Here is an 18,140-nt window from a genome sequence, read left to right on the forward strand (position 1 = left end):
TGCTGGCTCTGCCCTCCCCCACCCTCTGGTGCCGGGAAGGGTTGTTGCCAACTTTCTAAGTGCACAAAAACGAGCCCCCAGCCCTGCCCCTTCCCCGAGCCCCTATCTCCCCCCATCCCTACTCACTACCTTCCCCCTCCCGTGGTGGCTCACTCCCACACCCTCCCTCACTCTCAGTGGGCTGGAGCAGGGGGTTGGGGTGCAGGAGGGGATGAGGGCTCTAACTGGGAGTGCAGGCTCCAGGGTGGGACCAGAAATGAGGAGTTAAGGGGGCTCTGGGCTGGGGCAGGGATTGGGGAGGGGGAGGACTCCTGCTGGGGGTGCAGGCTCTGGGGTGAGGCCAGGGATGAGGGATTGGGGTGCAGGAGGGATCTCAGGGCTGGGGGAGGGGATTGGGGTGCAGGAGGGGTCTCAGGGCTGGGGGAGGGGATTGGGGTGCAGGCTTATCTCAGTCAGCAGCGCAGTGGGACTAAGGCAGGCTCCCTGCCTGTCCTGGCTCCACGCTGCACCCCAGAAGCAGCTAGCAGCAGGTCCAGCTCCCACACAGGGGGGCCAGGAGGCTTCCCGCACACTGCTCACACCCTCAGGCACCACCCCCCAGCTCCCGTTGGCCATGGGTCCCAGTCAATGGAAATGGGGAGCTGGTGCTCAGGGCCGGGACAGTGCCGCTGAGCCCTGTGGCCTCACCGCATAGGAGCCAGACCGGCTCACTGCTTCTGGGGTGCAGCGCGGTGCCAGGACACGTAGGGACTAGCCTGCCTTAGCTTTGCAGCACCACTGACCAGAGTTTTAATGGCCAGGGCGGCAGTGCTGGCCAGAGCTGCCAGGGTAAAAAACTGAACACTTGGCAACCCTATGGGTAGCATGCACCCATCACACCGAACTAGATGACCCATCGAGGTCCCGTCCAGTCCTACGCTTCTGATATTTAGAGTGCTCCATTACTTCACTCCTCTTTGGACTTAAAAAAATCACCTCGACCGTACCACATTTTAAAATTGTTCAAGACAAGTCAAAGGTCTGATGATTAACAGCTGTGGGGAAGGACTCCTACAATCTGTGCTTATCCTGACTGCCAGTCTCAAAACTAAGACCACTTTACTTCTGAACAAAAGTGTTCACATAGGAGTTTAAGGTGCTTTAATTTATGTGCATCAACCCTACAGCTGTGTCACATCATCTGCAGGCCCTGATAAGGGAAGTTGAGGGGGGAAACACCTCTGTTAATTCTGTTAGTTTAAAATGCTTTAATTGTTTTTCCATGATATCCACACAATGGCAGGCTGCAGATGCAAACACCTCTGGTGGCAAAGGAGCAGTGTTAGCCACAATCCATATGAGATTTGTCAGACTCTGAATAATAATTGAACATCTGATTCAGCATTATAATCTCTGTTCTCAGTGATAAGAAATATGTGTTTTTATCATGGGGTAATTTATGCATTAGCTATTCCCCTGTAAAAACATAGTGGAGACAAGGCACTATGGTTTCTCCAAAAGGCAGCCAATACAAAGGCAGGGGGGGAAATCATATATTACTGGAAATCCAAAATGGTATTGAAAGTTATACAAATGCATAACCATTTTAGGTATATGGATTCTTTGGGAAAGGTAACAGCAAAGCATGAAGCTTATGTGCCCTAAAGGCTCAGAAACAAAAAGGCAAATTAAGAGGACTCCAAGTGTATTTATTTATTGTAATGACTTTTTGGTGTATGATTTTTTAATACTTATGGTTGTCAGTCTCTCTCAGGGTTGTAAATTTATATTTACTAAACATCACAGTAGAAGTTTGCCTTTGAAAAGGATTACATACAAGATAGTATAATGCCCTTAGGGCCAGATTTTTAAAGGTATTTAGACAACTAGTTGGATTTTCAAAAGCATCTAGGTGCTTTCACCCTTTGAAAATCTGGCCTGTGGTGAATATTTGGGAACCAAGTTCCACACACAAGTGGTGATATGAAAAAGCACTAGGGTGATGGATAAAGATGCAAAATAACTGTTGACAAAGGCAATCCCCATTGGCAGCTCAAAGACATCAGAAAAGCTGGAAAATCAGTCAGCCTTGATGTCATATGATCCCGAAGAATAAACTTGGGTATAAAAAAAATGAAAAAAGAACAAAAGTTTAGAAGTAAAAACATTGCAATACCAACTAGAAGTGCTCTACTAGAAACTGTGTGAGATGTCATTGCTGAAGCTACTAGTAACTATTACTATTTTCAGTGATTGTTTGCTATTAAAATATCACTTAACTAGCACAATGACATCCATCTGCACCATGTTAACGAAGGTAAATGATGAAGTGCTAGGAGTAACTAAAATAGCATTTTAAAAAGGAAATCATTGTAAATGGATGGTTTCAGAGTAGCAGCCGTGTTATCTATATCTGCAAAAAGAACAGGAGTACTTGTGGCACCTTCGAGACTAACAAATTTATTTGAGCATAAGCTTTCGTGGGCTACAGCCCACTTCTTCGGATGCATCCGAAGCTTATGCTCAAATAAATTTGTTAGTCTCGAAGGTGCCACAAGTACTCCTGTTCTTATTGTAAATGGAGTGTCACTCCTTTAAATTGAGTACAAGAAAAAGGCAGTCCAATTCAGGCAAAGCAAACAGTAGAAAAGACAAATTTGTGAACTGCTATGGGGCTTTATACAGACGTAGAGACTGAGTTGGATTATTTTAAACACTAAAAACCTGTCTGACAATTACCATTATTGGAAGGGGGTGTACGTAAAATATTTCACTGACTCAAGGCTCCTTCGGCAGCTCAATACATTATTTCAGACAGAGAAGAGCTGCCTTGTCTAGGCATTGGGATGCATGGTGCTTTAAGAACACAGCCTTGGGAAGTGGGTGCTGAACTGTACCATCCTCTGCCTCCCGCCCCCCAACACCCAATTTTTGCAGCCACTGCAGATGGCTCACTCCATCTGGGGTAACTTGCATCTCCTCTGCCCCTTCTTATGTCAGGTTTGTCCCCTCTGCCACTGTCTAGCAGCATCTCAAGCTAGTTCTTAACCCCAGCTCCTATCTTCTACCCCTGATTTTCCCCCTCCACCCCTCTCTTTCCCCTGCCTCCAGCTGTTTGACCTTCCTGTGCATTCAGTCCCTCCTCTCCCCCCCAACTTAGCCCATCCCTCCCCTCCAATTTGCCCCCCTTTTATCCTATTGAGCGGCAGGAAGCAGATTGCCCTCCCTTGCGCTGACAGTGGCTTCAGAAGATGTTACTGAGCAGCCCCACTTGTATCAGCATGGTGTGTATCAGCAAAGCCACCAATTCTGATGGGCACCAGTTTGTAATGTTACACCTGCCCAGCCAGGGATCAGGCTGTGGGGCCTGCCCCTGCCAAGGTCCCAGCGTGCACACCGCCAGCTCTGCTCTGGTGACCCCAAGGCAGGAGCAGCAAGCCCTGCCTGTGCAGCATCACCGGGTCAGGCCGTTTTTGGGTTGTGGAACCAGGCTGCCAGTGGGAGGGGACAACTCACCCTCCCCTTACCTAAATCCAGCCCAGGCACACCCCTTGCTGAGCTCAGTAAATGCGCACAGCCTGGGTTCTGTACAGCAGTCTCTTTATTAGGGGAAAAGGGGACAGCTCCAGAAAATGCAGATGGTTCTTACAGAGGAAGCATGGGGCACAACATGCTGAGCCAGGCACCTTCCATCCCCCATATCCAAAAGCAGGTGGCACAAGTGACACAGTGCTGCCCAGGCAGCAGGGATGCCTACCAGGCATGACCATGCCCAAGCTTCTGGCTCCAGGTTCCTGCTTGTTTCCCCACCCCTCCCAGCTTCGGCTGAGGCAGCAGAGCTGAGAGCCAGAGACCGAGCCCCCGTCCTGTAATCAAAGGGCACTGGGCAGGCACCGTACGGTGAAAGCCTTAGTTTCTTTATGGGAAGTAGCAGCATAGGTCTTGGCTCATTAGTGAGGGAGCATACCTGTGCCCCTGCTGGGCTGAGTTATAGGTGAAAAACCCTAGTGCAATACAGCAGGGAGGTTTGGTTTTGTTCTTCAGGCTTGTCACCAACAGATGGTTTGCTCTCTGTACACGACTGTATTACAGATCAGAGCCTGTGGCATGACACATCTGCCTCGGGGGATTATGAAGCCATTACAGGCATGTGAGCAGAAGATCAGCACATATACACAAATCGCTGGCTCCAGCCCTGCCAGCAGGAAGGGAAGAGGGTTATGAGGAGCAGGGGCGGCTCTAGAAAATAGGCTGCCCCAAGCAGCGCGGTGTGCTGCGCCGCCCTTCCTCGGTCCCGCGGCGGGTCCCCTCTTCCCGCGGCTCCGGTTGAGCTCCCGCGGCAGGTCCACCGGAGCCCCGGGACGAGCGGACCTCCCGCGGGCACGGCTGCGGACGGTTCGCGGGTCCGGCGGCTCCGCTTGAGCTGCCGCAGTCATGCCTGCGGGAGGTCCAGCCGAGCCGCGGGACGAGCGCCCCCTCCGCAGTCATGCCTGCGGCAGGTCCGCTCGTCCGCGGCTCCGGTGGACCTCCCGCAGGCATGACTGCGGCAGGTCCACCGGCCCAGCCTGCCGCCCCCTAGATTTGGCCGCCCTAGGCAACAGCTTGGTTTGCTGGTGCCTAGAGCCGCCCCTGATGAGGAGAGAAAAGCATCATTTTGACAGGTTCAACTTTCATGCAGTTCTAGCCTGTTAAAAAATTAGAGACTAGAAACCTGGAGGAACCTATGGGCTGAGACTGCAGCCTGTCCCAGCTACAAGGTCTGAGAAAGCCCCCTCTTAAGCAAGGGCTGGAGAAGGAATTGTTCTTCCTAGAGGTGCACTAGAATGACCCTAGTGCAGCTTGAGTGCAAAGCATACAGTTACCGCAGGGATGCCTTTGGCCTAAGGTGTCTGACTGTAGGCTACCCAAAGATAACTTGCAGCACACTGGTGGGCATCTATCCCCTAAAATCAACTTGGAGCCCCTGCTTCAATTCCATGCTGACATTTCATGCCTTGTTGTCTTAGTGGAGAGCACTACAACTCGGGGGAGATGAAGATGGCTGCATATCGTGAAGTGACACCTGCCTTGAGCCAGGAAGACCACACAGCACTGAAGGAGACAGAGGGAGCAGTCTGCAGTGGCAAGGACATGGTGAGAGATGCTCTAGCATATGGTAGGAGTAGCTGTGGGTGCTGGGAGGGTGACAGCGTTTCAAGGAACAGAAGCATCCAGTTCCCCTTCTTCCTACATCTTTGGAGACAAGGCCCAGCCTTCAACCAAACTGTGGAGAGGCAACAATCAAATAGCACCAAATCACAGCATAGGCTTGGGCATGGCCAGGGCTGTGAGATCAGAAATGTTCCTTAGCAGCCTCACCCACAGGATCCCACCATGGCTTGGAGACTACCTAGGGGCCAGGTCAAGGTTGCTGTCAGGGGCAGGGGATGGAGAGTCTCTGCAAAACTGGACTTTTATGAAGGAGCACAGGCTTATCCAAGTGCATCATTCTCTTCTGTTCACTGATGCTGAATGCATCCAAGGTAGTGAAAAATCCCACTCAATACCACTGCAATACTCTGGTTTGACATTAAGACAACTGAGACTAGCAAGAGGGAGATTGAATCAATATTAACACTGCTACAGCATAATCTATGCTGAATCGTACTTGCCTGACTGTAAACCAGCTTGAGCTCTTGTGTATGTGGATGCAGGGTGCATTCAAATTGGATGAAGAACAAGTGATACATGAGGGGAAGCAGTATTTCTTTAGTGTGGACATTAGCTGGGGGTGGGGGATTTACAACTACCGAACAGCTCTGCAGGCAGGAACACACAGATGTTTTTGAGCCCAGCTCATTTTCCTGCAGTTGCTACTTTTATTAATGGTTGCTTAGCTAGTTATCATACAAATACCCTGAGGCAGTGAGTTCCACAGGTTCTGTTGTACTGAAAGCTTACTGGCACATTACCCTTTGGTGCAGTCCAGGAATAAAGAGGAGTGCCTTGTGCTTTCCCTCTATCCCCCAGGCTTCCTGGCTCTGCTTACTCTTCTCCATACTACACTGGCTGAAATCGTTTCCTCTGTTCTTGCCCCCTTCCCTGGTCCTCCTCATCTTCCAGAGGCTGTCACTGAAATGGAGGTGTCCTGCCCTGCATGCAGTGTTGAGAATGTGCCATTAGTTCAGGCAATACCCTTATCTCCCCCCTCCACAGCTCACCATCTGACAGTGCTTTAAGGTGGTGGCTCCCTATACCATCCCCCAGCCCCAAGATGCTGAGCCAGGCCCAAGTGGGGGTGCTTTCAGATGGTGGCAGCAGAACTTCCACAGCATTCGTTCTCCAAAGGCCGTCAGCCCTTGCCCTGCACTGGGTAGCGTTGCCCTGCAGCACAGCTGTTCCCGGCAGGAAGGAGACTAGAATTAGATCAAACAGTTGAGCCAGAAGCAAACTTGAGACAACCTGGCCCCCCACTGCTCAGAGGTGCTGAGCGCACAAAGCTCCATGTGCAGTCAGGAGAGACTGGGGGGAGCAGTAGCTCTGAGAATTAAGCCCAGGGTGGCTCATGTACCCCAACACTGAAGCATCCAAAATCAGTGGCCACTTTAAAGTATAGCTTCCCAGCCTTCCTCTTCCCCCGCTGTGCTGAATTTATCTGATGTATATTAAAAAAAAAAATACAAAAAAGGACAACTGCAGTGTGACAGAAGAGACTGCAACAGGGCAGAGCCCACCCACTAAGTCAGACGCTCTAAGGGTCAGAGATCTAACAAACAAACAATACACAAGAAAGCACCATGGCCACACGGTCTCCTCCTAGGGCCTCTGGGCTTGGCTGCTGCGGAGGGGAGGAGACTAGGCTAGCTCCACACAATCTCTGCTCTGGTTGGGGATAGTGGACTAACTACGCCAATGGCCTGATCCAGTAAAATCACATGTAAATAGCACCACTTCCATGTAATGCCTCTAATGAAAGCTGATCCCACCCCTCACTGGAGACTAGATCATATTGGCCCACATTTGACAGAGGGAGGAAACTGAGCAGCAGGAGGTAAAGCACAATCTAGTCACAGACCACCTGTGGTGCAATCAAGACTAGAAGCCAGGCGCTCCGACTCTGAGTTACCTGCACACTCCCCTAGCTCCCGCTCCCCCATGCTTCTGTTCGTTACCAAGAGCAAAATACATCAATGGGGATGGCCAACGTCCCAGTCCTAGTGGAGTGCTCCTCCCCAGAGCTGGGCATTCCAGCTGCACGGGAGCCTTACGCTTGAAACATTCCCGCCCATTCCCAAATATCCCTCCCCTCTCCCCAACACCCAATCTTGTCTGCTTGCCAAACGGCCCCACCATTGGAAGGTGGGTGCTTTCCCCATGCCCCCATCCCCCTGCTGGAGATCCACGCTTGCCAGAATCCTCTTCCACTCTCCCTGGGGAAAAGGGGCTTGCAGCTCTTCAGTGTGTCCCAGGGCCCGAGTCTGTTCGCAGCAGGTGAGGCCTGGCTGCCCCAGTTAGGTTTGCTTCATCTCCCACTCCTGCAATGCAAGGAAAAGGGGGGGGGGAGAGAAAGTTTCAGGGCATGTTGGCATGAAGAAAGAATCAGGCCCCACCGCTGCAGCTACTGAGCCCCATGCTGTAGACCAGGGGTCAGCAGCCTTTCAGAAGTGGTGTGCCGAGAATTCATTCACTCAGGTTTAAGGTTTCGCGTGCAGGTAATACACTAATGTTTTTAGAAGGTCTCTCTACAAGTCTAGAATATATAACTAAACTATTGTTGTATGTAAAGTAAAGAAGGTTTTTTAAAATATTTAAGCAGCTTAATTTAACATTAAATTAAAATGCAGAGCCCCCCAGACCGGTGGCCAGGACCCAGGCAGTGAGAGTGCCACTGGAAAAAAAAAATCAGCTCGCGTGCTGCCTTTGGCATACATGCCATAGGTTGCCTACCCCTGCTGCAGGAGCCAGCAAGGGTACGTCTACCCTGCAGTTGAATGCCCACAGCCGGCCCATGGCAGCTGACTCAGGCTTGTGGGACTGGGGCTGTACGATTGTTGTGTAGATGTTCAGACTCCGGCTGAAGCCTGGGCTCTGGGACTCCACGAAAGGAGAAGAGGTCCCAGAGCCCAGGCTCCAGCCCGAGCCCAGATGTCTATTCTATGTGGCAGTTTCATAGCCCTGCAGCCTGAGCCCCATGAGCCCAATTCAGCGGACATGGGCCAGCCACAGGTTGGCAGCACAGACATACCCTGGTGGGCCAGGGTTTAGCTCTGAGTAGCTTCTTTAGCTTGTGAGATACTGTGTGGAAGTTAGATATGGGGAAAGCCTGATCTAGCTCCGTCGTTCAGGGACCAAGCCAGGCCAGCTCCCTACACTACTGCCTGCTACAGGGCTTTGGTCACTCTAGATTCCACGGTCTTCAGTGACTGAGCCACCACCATTGCCCTGGAAATCAGGTCATGAGTTGCCATTGCCATGATCTCCCCCAGCCAACCTGAGGACTCTTAAATCCCCAGGCTTCCCACCCTCTCAGCAGCCAGAGGGCAGGCACTGGCAGGGGGCTCTGCAGAACCTGGCAGAGCTGCTGATGCAGGAGAGTGTGGGGTTGGGGGCAGGCAGGAATGGAAAGGGGAGGGGTGACCAGCTGATTCCCCAGCCTCAGGGTCTAGGGATGGTGCAATGTCCAAACACCTGCTGGCAAGGCTCAGGAAGATGCTGCCAGGCTGGGAGGTCAGAGCTGTACCTTGGCTTTCTGCAGCACTTTCCCCTTGTTGGCAGGGAGGATGGAGGGGCTCCTCTTCCTCATTTCCGCTGCACAGTTCACCGGGACCAAGTGCTCCATGGGGTTCCCATTTGGCTTATTTCCAGTCTCCTGGGGGTGGGGGAGAATAATCCTTTAGAGACCCAGAAAGTAGTGACAGCGGGAGACAGCCAGAGAGCCCAGATTAAAGCACACTCCACAGCTTCTGAATGTGGCAAGCAGCATTTACCATCATCCACTAATGGACTGCTGGGACCGGCTGAACACTAAGGGGCACTGGCAGAGCTGGTAGGAGCCCAGGACTGGAATGGCAGAGGGGTCACTGCACAGCTGGGGAAAATCCTAGGACTGGAATGGCCAAATAGCAAGACAGCCAGGGGCTGCAGGGCAGGGCTGCCTCGGGTGGGATGGAATGAGCAAAGCAGAGGGGAGGCTGTAGGTCTCAAGACGGAGGGTCTATGCACCTCAACTTGTATCCCTATGTCTCCCACCTGAAGCAGGCACAAGCCAACAAAAAAAACAAAAAGAGTCCCACCCCTCTGCATTAGTAGGAGCATTGCCAGCAGATCAAAGGAAGTGATTATTCCCCTCTATTCGGCACTGGTGAGGCCACATCTGGAGTATTGTGTCCAGTTTTAGGCCCCGCACTACAGAAAGGATGTGGACAAATCAGAGAGCCCAGCAGAGGACAACGAAAATAATTAGATGGCTGGGGCACATGATTTACGAGGCGAGGCTGAGGGAACAGGGCTTATTTAGTCTGCGGAAGAGAAGAGTGTGGGGGTGGGGTGGGGGGATTTGATAGCAGCCTTCAGCTACCTGAAGGGGGTTCCGAAGAGGATGGAGCTCTGCTGTTCTTAGTGGTAGCAGGTGACAGAACAAGGAGTAATGGTCTCAAGTTGCAGTGGGGGAGGTCTAGGTTGGATATTAAGAAAAACTATTTCACTAGTAGGGTGGTGAAGCACTGGAACGGGTTACCTAGGGAGGTGGTGGAATCTCCTTCCTTAGAGGTTTTTAAGGTCAGGCTTGACAAAGCCCTGGCTGGGATGATTTAGTTGGGGATTGGTCCTGCTTTGAGCAGGGGGCTGGACTAGATGACCTCCTGAGGTCTCTTCCAACCCTGAGATTCCATGATTCTGCAGGGGAACAGGAACCTGCTGGAAGACCAGGGCTGTGGAAAGGAAGGCAGTGACTCCATACCCCATTTTCAGCTTTGCTGGTCACGGTGAGCCCCAGAGCTGGCCCTCCTGCTAGCGACTGTTTCAGCCGGTCCTTCACCTCCGTCAGCTTGAGCTCTAGGTCCACGCGCTGCTCCTCCTTCCCTTTGCACTGCTCCTCCAGGGCCACCACCTGCTCCTCCAGCTCCTTCAGCTTCCTCCCTGATTGAAGGAGACAAGGAACAAGACCAATCAGGTCCCGTCGGCTTAGCACAGAGCCACGAAGAGATGTCAAACAGTTAGTTAAGGGTTAAGGTTTTTGTCTACCTGTAAAGGGTTAACAAGCAGTACCTGTGGACACCTGACCAGAGGACCAATGAGGGACAAGATATTTTCAAATCCCTGTGGAGGGAAGTTTTTTTCCCCCCTGTTCTTTGTTTTCTTGGAGAGTCTCTCTTGGGAATTAAGAGAGTCCAGACATCTTAATCAAGTCCTCCCAGGTTTCTGCAATAAATTCTTCTATTCAAGCTAGTGAGTATTAGCAAGGAACTAGTATTCTTATACTTTTATTTCTGTATTTGCAATTCTGTGTTTTGCTATAGAATTTCTTTAAGTCTGTACTGTATTGCTTTTACTGAGAAAGAAAGGAGGGGAAATTCTCTCCAGAGATTGATAAGTTTAGACCCTGTATACAGGGCCGCCCAGAGGATTCCGGGGTCTTTGGCGGCGGGGGGCCCTTCCGTTCCGGGACCCGCCGCCAAAGTGCCCCGAAGACCCGCGGCGGGAGCCCCCCGCCGCCGAATTACCGCCAAAGCGGGACCCGCCGCCGAAGCGCAGCCCGGTCTTCGGCGGTAATTCGGTGGCGGGGGGGGGGGGTCCCCGCCGCGGGCCTTCGGGGCACTTCGGCAGCGGGTCCCAGAACAGAAGGGGCCCCCCACCGCCGAAGACCGGGACCCGCCGCCGAAGACCGGGCTGCGCTTCGGTGGCGGCGGGTCCCGCTTCCCCCCCGGCCCCGGCCCCAGCCTCTTACCCGAGCGCGTCTCCGGCGGGGCCTGAGCTCCGTCCCGCTCAGAGCCGCGTGGTGAGGGGGCGGGGCTGTGAGCTCCACGCCGAGCGGAGGCAGCTGCCCCGCCCCCTCCCCACGCCGCTCTGAGCGGGGCGGGGCTCAGGCCCCGCTGGAGCTCCCAGCCCCGCCCCCTCCCCACGTGGCTCGGATCGGGGCGGGGCTCAGGGGCTCGGCCAGAGACTCGGCACTTGATGCGCTGAGGCTCCCGGAGAGGGGCGGAGGCGGGAGCCTCCGCTCTTCTCTTGGGGGCCCCTGCGGAGCCTGGGGCCCGGGGCAAATTGCCCCCTTTGCCCCCCCCTCTGGGCGGCCCTGCCTGTATATTGTTCCATCTTGGTTACAGAGACAGTGACTTTCCTTTTTTTATTCTTAATAAATCTTTTCTATTAAGGACTTGGTTGGTCTTTCCTTGGGTGGATTCTCAGGGAAAGAGGAGGAGGGAGGTATCCCTCTGTAGTTAGATCCCGGTGTCTCTCCTAGGAAAAGGGAGGGGGGAGGAAGTAGGGGGGAATGGTTTATTTCTCCTGGGTGTAAGAACTCCATGGATTTGGGGCTCTTGGGATCCCCAAGGATTTTGGGGAAGGACTGTGTCCCAATCCACGTACCTGATTGGGTGGTGGCAGCTTTTACTAGATCTAAACTAGGATTTTAGTTTAGAAGAAGGATTCATGCAGGTCCCCATATTGGAACCCAACAGCTCTAAGTGGGGGTGAGACCTATGACAGATGAGATGGGGTTTGTAGAGTGAAGGAGGCTCCCAAGCCCAAAATTTACCAGCCCCTCCAGTGAGTGTGGTTTGCAGGTGGCAGCAGTGATGTGCCAGCACCTAGGAGATCTCAGATCAGTCATTCTGGTGAGGGCCTGTTTCTAGTTTCTGATATCCATTAACCACGCCCTGCAGCAGCCTCTCTCCTTTGCTAGGATTTATCAGTACAGTAGAACCTCAGAGTTATGAACACCAGAGTTACAAACTGATCCATCAATCACACAATCAGGCAGCAGCAGAGACAGAACCCCCAAGTACAGTACAGTGTTAAATGTAAGCTACTCAAAAATAAAGGGAAAGCAGCATTTTTCTTCTGCATGGTAAAGTTTCAAAGCTGTATTAAGTCAATGTTCAGCTGTAAACTTTTGAAAGAACCGTAACGTTTTGTTCAGAGTGACGAACATTTCAGCGTTACGAGCAACCTCCAATCCCGAGGTGTTCGTAACTGAGGTGCTCCTATGTAGTACTAGTACGTTCTCTGCTCTGCCTTTTCAACCTTAGAAGCTGAAAAGGAAACAATACAAGGACCTGCTTTTTTACTGGAGGGACACACACCTATTTGGCCACTAGGTGATGCTGTTGGGCACCGTTTGAGGTGGCCGCAGCAGCAGGTGCGCCAGATCCCCGCTGACTCAGCACTAGAGCTGGGACCCAATGTTCTGCCCAGCAGAGTGGAAAGCACTAGCCAGGTTGGCAGACGGCTGAAGGCACAGCCCGGCCCTGAGAGGGGGTGCCAGGAACAAGGAATACAAAGAACAAAAGAGCACAGTATCTCCAGCAGAGGGCATTCTACTGCGTCCATGCTGGGGCTGGGCCAGCAGGGAGTCAGCAGCACCAGGGCTGGGAGAGAAGATGGTACAGTCATGTGCAACCCCCATGATGGGGCAGGGAAGGGTGGGGGTAGGAGTTTGCTGAATAGTTGACGCCTACACTCTTGGCTAACAAAGGCAGGAGGTGGGCCTGTCTGCACAGTCGGGGGAGAGAGGAAGGGGCTTTCTCGGGTTCAGGGTGTGACCAAGGAGATGGCAGGACTGTCATGCTCATGAGAAGTCTGGAGGACTGGACCAGCAGGGAGCCTTTCCAGTGCATGGCCAGAGCTGGGACCAGAACAGGTCAGCAGCAGCAGGTCAGGCTAGGGGGCATCGGCAGAGCTGGATGGAAGAAACTTGCACCATTTTGCTGGGTTTTATTCACCCTGACTCATCCCTGCTTTGCTGGGCATTAAAAATCCACCAGCCTCATTGCTGAGATGTCCTCTGGTCTGGTGACTGTTGCCATGATCCCATATTGGAGGGCTGGGTTCAGATCAGCCAGGGGGGTATTTCCTCGCCTGCCTGGGCTGCAGCAGGCTCCATACCTGTGCTGCTTTTCATGGCCTCCCGGAGTTCCCTCTTCTCCTTGCGCAGGGTCACCAGCTCATTCCGGATAGAAGCTCTCTCCTTCTCCAGCTTCTCTTTCTCCGTCAGGAACATCCTGGCATCCTCCTCGGCCCGGTTCTTCCCATACTTGTACTGGGTGGCATCTACAGAACAAGGACATAGTTGGTCAGGCAGGGAGTTTGCACATTAGCCCCTGCCTCTATAGAGGAGAGCAAAATGCAGGCTCAGCGAGATGAGTTCAGGACTCGCAGCTTGATGTCTCCGTTTCCATGATGGCAGTGTCACAGATTAGCCGGGTCAGCTCCCGAGGCTGCACTAGGCCGTGGCAGGGAGAAGGGGCTGCCTGTGGAAATGACAACATCACACCAGTCTCCCCAGGAAGAGGCATTGAAGCCCATGCAGGCTCAGTGTGAACCTGGCATCTCCTTCCCCATTGCCTGCGGAGGGGTTGCTTTTTGTTAGTGAATTCAGGGCAGATGAAAGGTGCCAGAGGAGCAGCTGAGTCCCCATTCTGTCCTTAGCAGGGGCAGTTCATGCTTTCCAGTCATCACAGCAGGCAAACATACTAGAGCCCTGGGCTGGGAAGGAGAAGCTGCAGGTCCCTCAGATCAGCCTGCCAGTTACTCCAGTTCCTAAAGGACACATGGCCACCTGCAACCATCACTAGCCCACACGGGACTAAGACCCCACCAGCTCATCTCAGCGGCTGGGAATGGCTCCTGCCATTAGTGACCTGGGGCTCGATAGGAAGAGGTGACCAGAGATGGGAGGCTCCAATCCCTGAGCCAACTGGTCCCCTGCCATGTGGCTGAGATTTGGTCCCACAGCACATCTGCCGGTGGGCAAATCTGAACCTACTTGATGCATGTCTTTTGACTTTGACTTGCGGGTCCACGCGGCGTGACGACTCACTGCAGGACGAGGCATGCCGCTTCACCTGGGCCCCCGACGGCCGCGGTGGCTCCTCTGCCTGCATGGATGGACGCAATGAAAACAGATCCCCGCAAAGACACTGTGGCATCTGTACTAGGCAGGAGCAGAAATCCACACTCAGAGCGGGGTGACTGCTGAGAAACTGTGGGCCCCAAGTGCCACTGAGGGGCAGGGGGTGCCTGTCTCCCCAGCATTCAGTTACTTGGAGGTCGCAAGAGGTTGGGTGGGAGAAGGACCATGGCCTCTCCGGGGGAGGAGCGTGATAGGAAGCAAGCCACATTCGTACCTGCACCTTCTCGTAGGGGACGTCATCATACACCACCCGGGAAGAGTCAGCCTGGCTCTCATGGGTGGCGCTGGCCCACCTGGGGAGGTAGAGAGTGTCAGCCCCTCCCACACAGCAGCAACACACCGTCCTTCTCTAGCTCCTCCCACCCAAAGATCTCAAAGCACTTTGCAAACTTTCATGAGTTAGTGCTGCCTCCCCTCCCCCATGCAGTCCCCAAACCACTGCGAGCCGAGCCCTGCTTCAGGGAAATGAAGCCAGTCAGGCATTGCCCCTCTGGCCACATCCGATGTGCTGGTTGAAGATGGGGAGGCTTTTATTTGTGTGTTCCACACCTCCCCACCCTCAGCTTGCCCTTTGCCCCCCTTCCGCCCCCCGACGCCTTCTCCCAGAGGCAGGTGCCCCACACTTTTGGAAATGTGGTAATAGATATTATCCCATTCCAGAAGCAAACGAGGCACAGAGATACGGTGACTTGATCAAGTCCACTCAGCCTAGCCAGAGCTACCAGGTCCCAGTCCTGAGCTCCAGTCCCTAGACAGCTTTTAGAAGGCACAGACAGCTCAGGGCCCCACAAATCATAAACCCCCCCCGCTGCTTTTCCCACCGCATATCCCTACCCCACAACACTACTCATGGGGCAGGTGGTTTATTCTGGCTCTGAGGACGTATGCAATGACTTGGGGCTGTGTTGCCACCTGGGTTTGGAGACACAAGATGCATCCACGGTGGAAGTGCTGCTGGCTAGGATGGCCTCACGGAGTTTTGCTCTCCCAGGCTCAGCTGGGGTGGGGGTGGGGGTGGACCAGGTGAGCCTCATGCCAGAGCGAATGGGCACACACACACCCACACCCCCCAGAACAATGGGAGGAGAGCCCCTTACAGATAGGAGTGTCTCACAGCGGTGACTATGTTGGCTATTGTCTCTACATCCACGTAGTCATAGTGCAAGGCCTCCGGGGTTTTCTGGGAGCCAGTCTCAACCAGCAGAAGGCCAAGCCAGCGGCCCAGATCTTCAGAGCAGTTTGCCTAGGGGGCAAGAAAGCCATTGTCATGAGCACCAGGCCTCTAGATATGCATCTCCCCTTCACATCTCTCCAGGTAGATGACCCATATCCTGCAGAGCATGGGCCGGAAGTTACACCAATATTTCTCCTCACCCCTCAAAACCTCCTTGCTTTGGGTCTCCCCCAACCAGCCCAACCCACCCATGTCACACAAGAAAGCACAGGCCTCTGCTCATATGAAGACATACTGCATCTCAGCATGTGTTGCAGTACGTCTTCAACTTTGCGTGGGGTTGGGTAGGGACGGGCTTCCCAGGGGAACTGGGAAGAAGTTACCCTCCCTAGAGAATGAAGTTGCTCTCGCCACATGGCACCGAGCCAGATTCCATCAGCCCAAGTACCCGCCAAGTTCTGCTCCTGTGCAGGGGAGCCGTTGGGTTGAAGCTAAGAGTCAAATGAGTTCATTCACCTGCCATGATTTGCCTGGTTCAATGAGTCCAGCAGCTTCTCTGTGCTGATACTATCAGCATCTGGGCTGCTGCTATACAGTCATTCAGACCCAAGTTAAATTACTTCATGTATTTCATTCACTTGTCTGAAGCACCTTAACAGGGTGCCCCACGCATGGCTGCTTTGATCAGTCATGGAATAAAAACTTCACATAGCCTAAGGGATCCTGCCAAGATAAAGATTAGATTGAAAAGACCCCAAATCCCTTGCCTGTGTAACGAGGTGCACCACAGATTATTGATGAAAATTTCAGAGGCTGCTCAGCATGGTTTATGTGCTCGCCTGCATTTGGCTGGCTCAGCAGCAAAACACGACTTGGCTTTTTGGTTCTAGGCAATTTCACTTGCCTGGGCCATGCACCAGCCCACCTGGCTGCATTTGGGGTCTCAAAGCACAGCCGGGGAAGGGGTTAAGTTAAGGTTAAGGTTTCCATTTAGAATCTATTTGGTCTCTGTTCAGTTCTGGGTTTGGTTAAACCGTTAAGGAAACGGACCAGGATTTGGACCCAAACTGCCCATCCACGTCTTCCAGAGCGAGGCAGGAAAAGCCTCTACAGCCCACATGCCTCACCTCGGAGCCACTGAGAATGAAACACTCACCTCCAAGGCAGAGACCTCCTGCCCACTGCGAAGGATGCGGAAAGCAAGCGGGTGTTTAGGGCCTAGGCCTGGCACCACCTCACAGCCACGCAGGACGATGGCATTCACGTGCGTTCGCAAGTCGGAGCGGTCCTTGTGGAAATAGAGCGTGTTGCCTTTCAAGCAACACCAACGCTCCTTCCAGCACTGGTTAACCAGGACATTCAGGTAACCTGCAGGGCGAGCCGGTTCCCAAAGGGAAGAGAGTCTCAGTTCATTAGGTCCAGCTGATATGCACCAACAATCATGATGCTAAAGGAAAGGTGGAAAGCGAAAGCCAAATCGGGGCTGGGTGAGAGGCTCCAAAAGGCTGTTTGTTTCGCTCTACTTCAGTCAATGGGTCTGTCTACACTAGACACTCGCGGCTGGCCTGTGCCACCTGACTCAGATTCGTAGGGCACGGGCTAAGAGGCTGTTTAATTGCAGTGTAGACATTCGGGCTCAGGCTGCAGCTGGGACCCTCTCACCTCACAGGGTCCTAGACCTGGGGCTCCAGCCCAAGCCTGGACACGTAGACCAGTTAAACAGCCCTGCAACCCAAGCCCCACGCGCCCGAGTCAGCTGGTGCAGGCCAGCCGCGGGTGTTTAACTACTGTGATCCCTGTCATACCCAGAGTCTGAAATGCTGCTCTGCGGTATCCTACCAAGATACGTCCAGGCCTGTCAGGGAATCACTGCCGATCTCCCTACCTCTGGGTAGGTCTTGCTCCCCCACATTGTTCTGGCAGTCAAAGCACTCCACAGGGGCAGGACCCTCTCTCTGGACACCAGCAGATCTGCCCCTTAGAACTGCAGAACTCCAAATCAAAGGCCCAAGTGCAGCTTGGTCTTTAGTAAGTTCATACTCTGCAAAATCTCTGCTGAAGTCAACGGGATGTTTGCCCAAGTAAGGTCATTAGGATTTGTCCACAGAAACTGTAGATGCAGAAGCCTTATGAGGTTACCATGCTCATCCCCTTGTTTTGGGGTCAGGATTCATGAGGTAAATGGTCCAGCAGTTAGGGCACTAGCCTGGGACTAAAGAGACCTGGAATCCATTTCCAGCTCCACCACAGACCGCCGGTGTGACTGATCACTCGGTCTCTGTGCCTCAGTTCCCCATCTCCCAGGGGTGTAGCAAGGAGAGCTATATCCAAGATTGTGATGCACTTGGGTGTTATAGGAATGGAGGCCAGTATGAGTCTCTCAGACAGACATATTGAGCTTCATTGATTTTCTTTAACAGCATCTTATCTCAGGGCATTTTGAGCAACTTACTAAACTCATAGAATCATAAGGCTGGAAGGGACCTTGGAAAGTCATGATGTCCAGCCCCCTGCACAGAGGCATGACCACGTAAACCTTGATCATCCCTGACAGGTGTGTGGCCCACCTGTTCTTGAAAGCTTCCAATGACAGGGATTCAACAGCCACCCCTGGAAGTCTATTCCAGAGCTTAACTACCTTTATAGTTAGAAAGTTTGTCCTAATATGTAACCTAAATAGCCCTTGCTGCAGAGAAGGCAATTACTTCTTGTCCTACCTTCAGTGGATATGAGGAGCAACTGATCACCACCCTGTTTATAACAGCCGTTAACATATTAGGTCCCTCCTTAATCCTCTTTTCTCAAGACTAAACATGCTAGTATTTTTAATCTTTCCTCATATGTCAGGTTTTCTAAATCTTTTATCATTTTTGTTATTCT

At 52.9% G+C, this 18,140-nt stretch overlaps 1 protein-coding gene across 3 annotated transcripts in view; it reads right to left on the reverse strand.

Moving 5' to 3' along the window:
• Nucleotides 1–4,619: 4,619 nt before the first annotated feature.
• AFAP1L1 (actin filament associated protein 1 like 1) overlaps nucleotides 4,620–18,140 on the reverse strand; it is a 56,265-nt gene continuing 42,744 nt past the window's right edge. For 2 of the 3 annotated variants that reach the window (XM_045027568.1, XM_045027567.1), the window contains exons 12-19: nucleotides 16,417–16,628; nucleotides 15,184–15,329; nucleotides 14,301–14,379; nucleotides 13,940–14,102; nucleotides 13,060–13,224; nucleotides 9,917–10,095; nucleotides 8,699–8,827; nucleotides 4,620–7,493 (exon numbers count right to left, since the gene is read on the reverse strand). In XM_045027568.1, coding sequence (XP_044883503.1) covers nucleotides 7,470–7,493; nucleotides 8,699–8,827; nucleotides 9,917–10,095; nucleotides 13,060–13,224; nucleotides 13,940–14,102; nucleotides 14,301–14,379; nucleotides 15,184–15,329; nucleotides 16,417–16,628 — 1,097 coding nt within the window. In that variant the 3' untranslated portion in view covers nucleotides 4,620–7,469. The remainder of the gene's footprint in view (nucleotides 7,494–8,698; nucleotides 8,828–9,916; nucleotides 10,096–13,059; nucleotides 13,225–13,939; nucleotides 14,103–14,300; nucleotides 14,380–15,183; nucleotides 15,330–16,416; nucleotides 16,629–18,140) is intronic. The other variant, XM_045027570.1, reaches the window with a different exon arrangement.

This window comes from Mauremys mutica, chromosome 8, assembly GCF_020497125.1.
Source record: "Mauremys mutica isolate MM-2020 ecotype Southern chromosome 8, ASM2049712v1, whole genome shotgun sequence".
In the NCBI taxonomy this organism is placed as follows: domain Eukaryota; kingdom Metazoa; phylum Chordata; order Testudines; family Geoemydidae; genus Mauremys; species Mauremys mutica.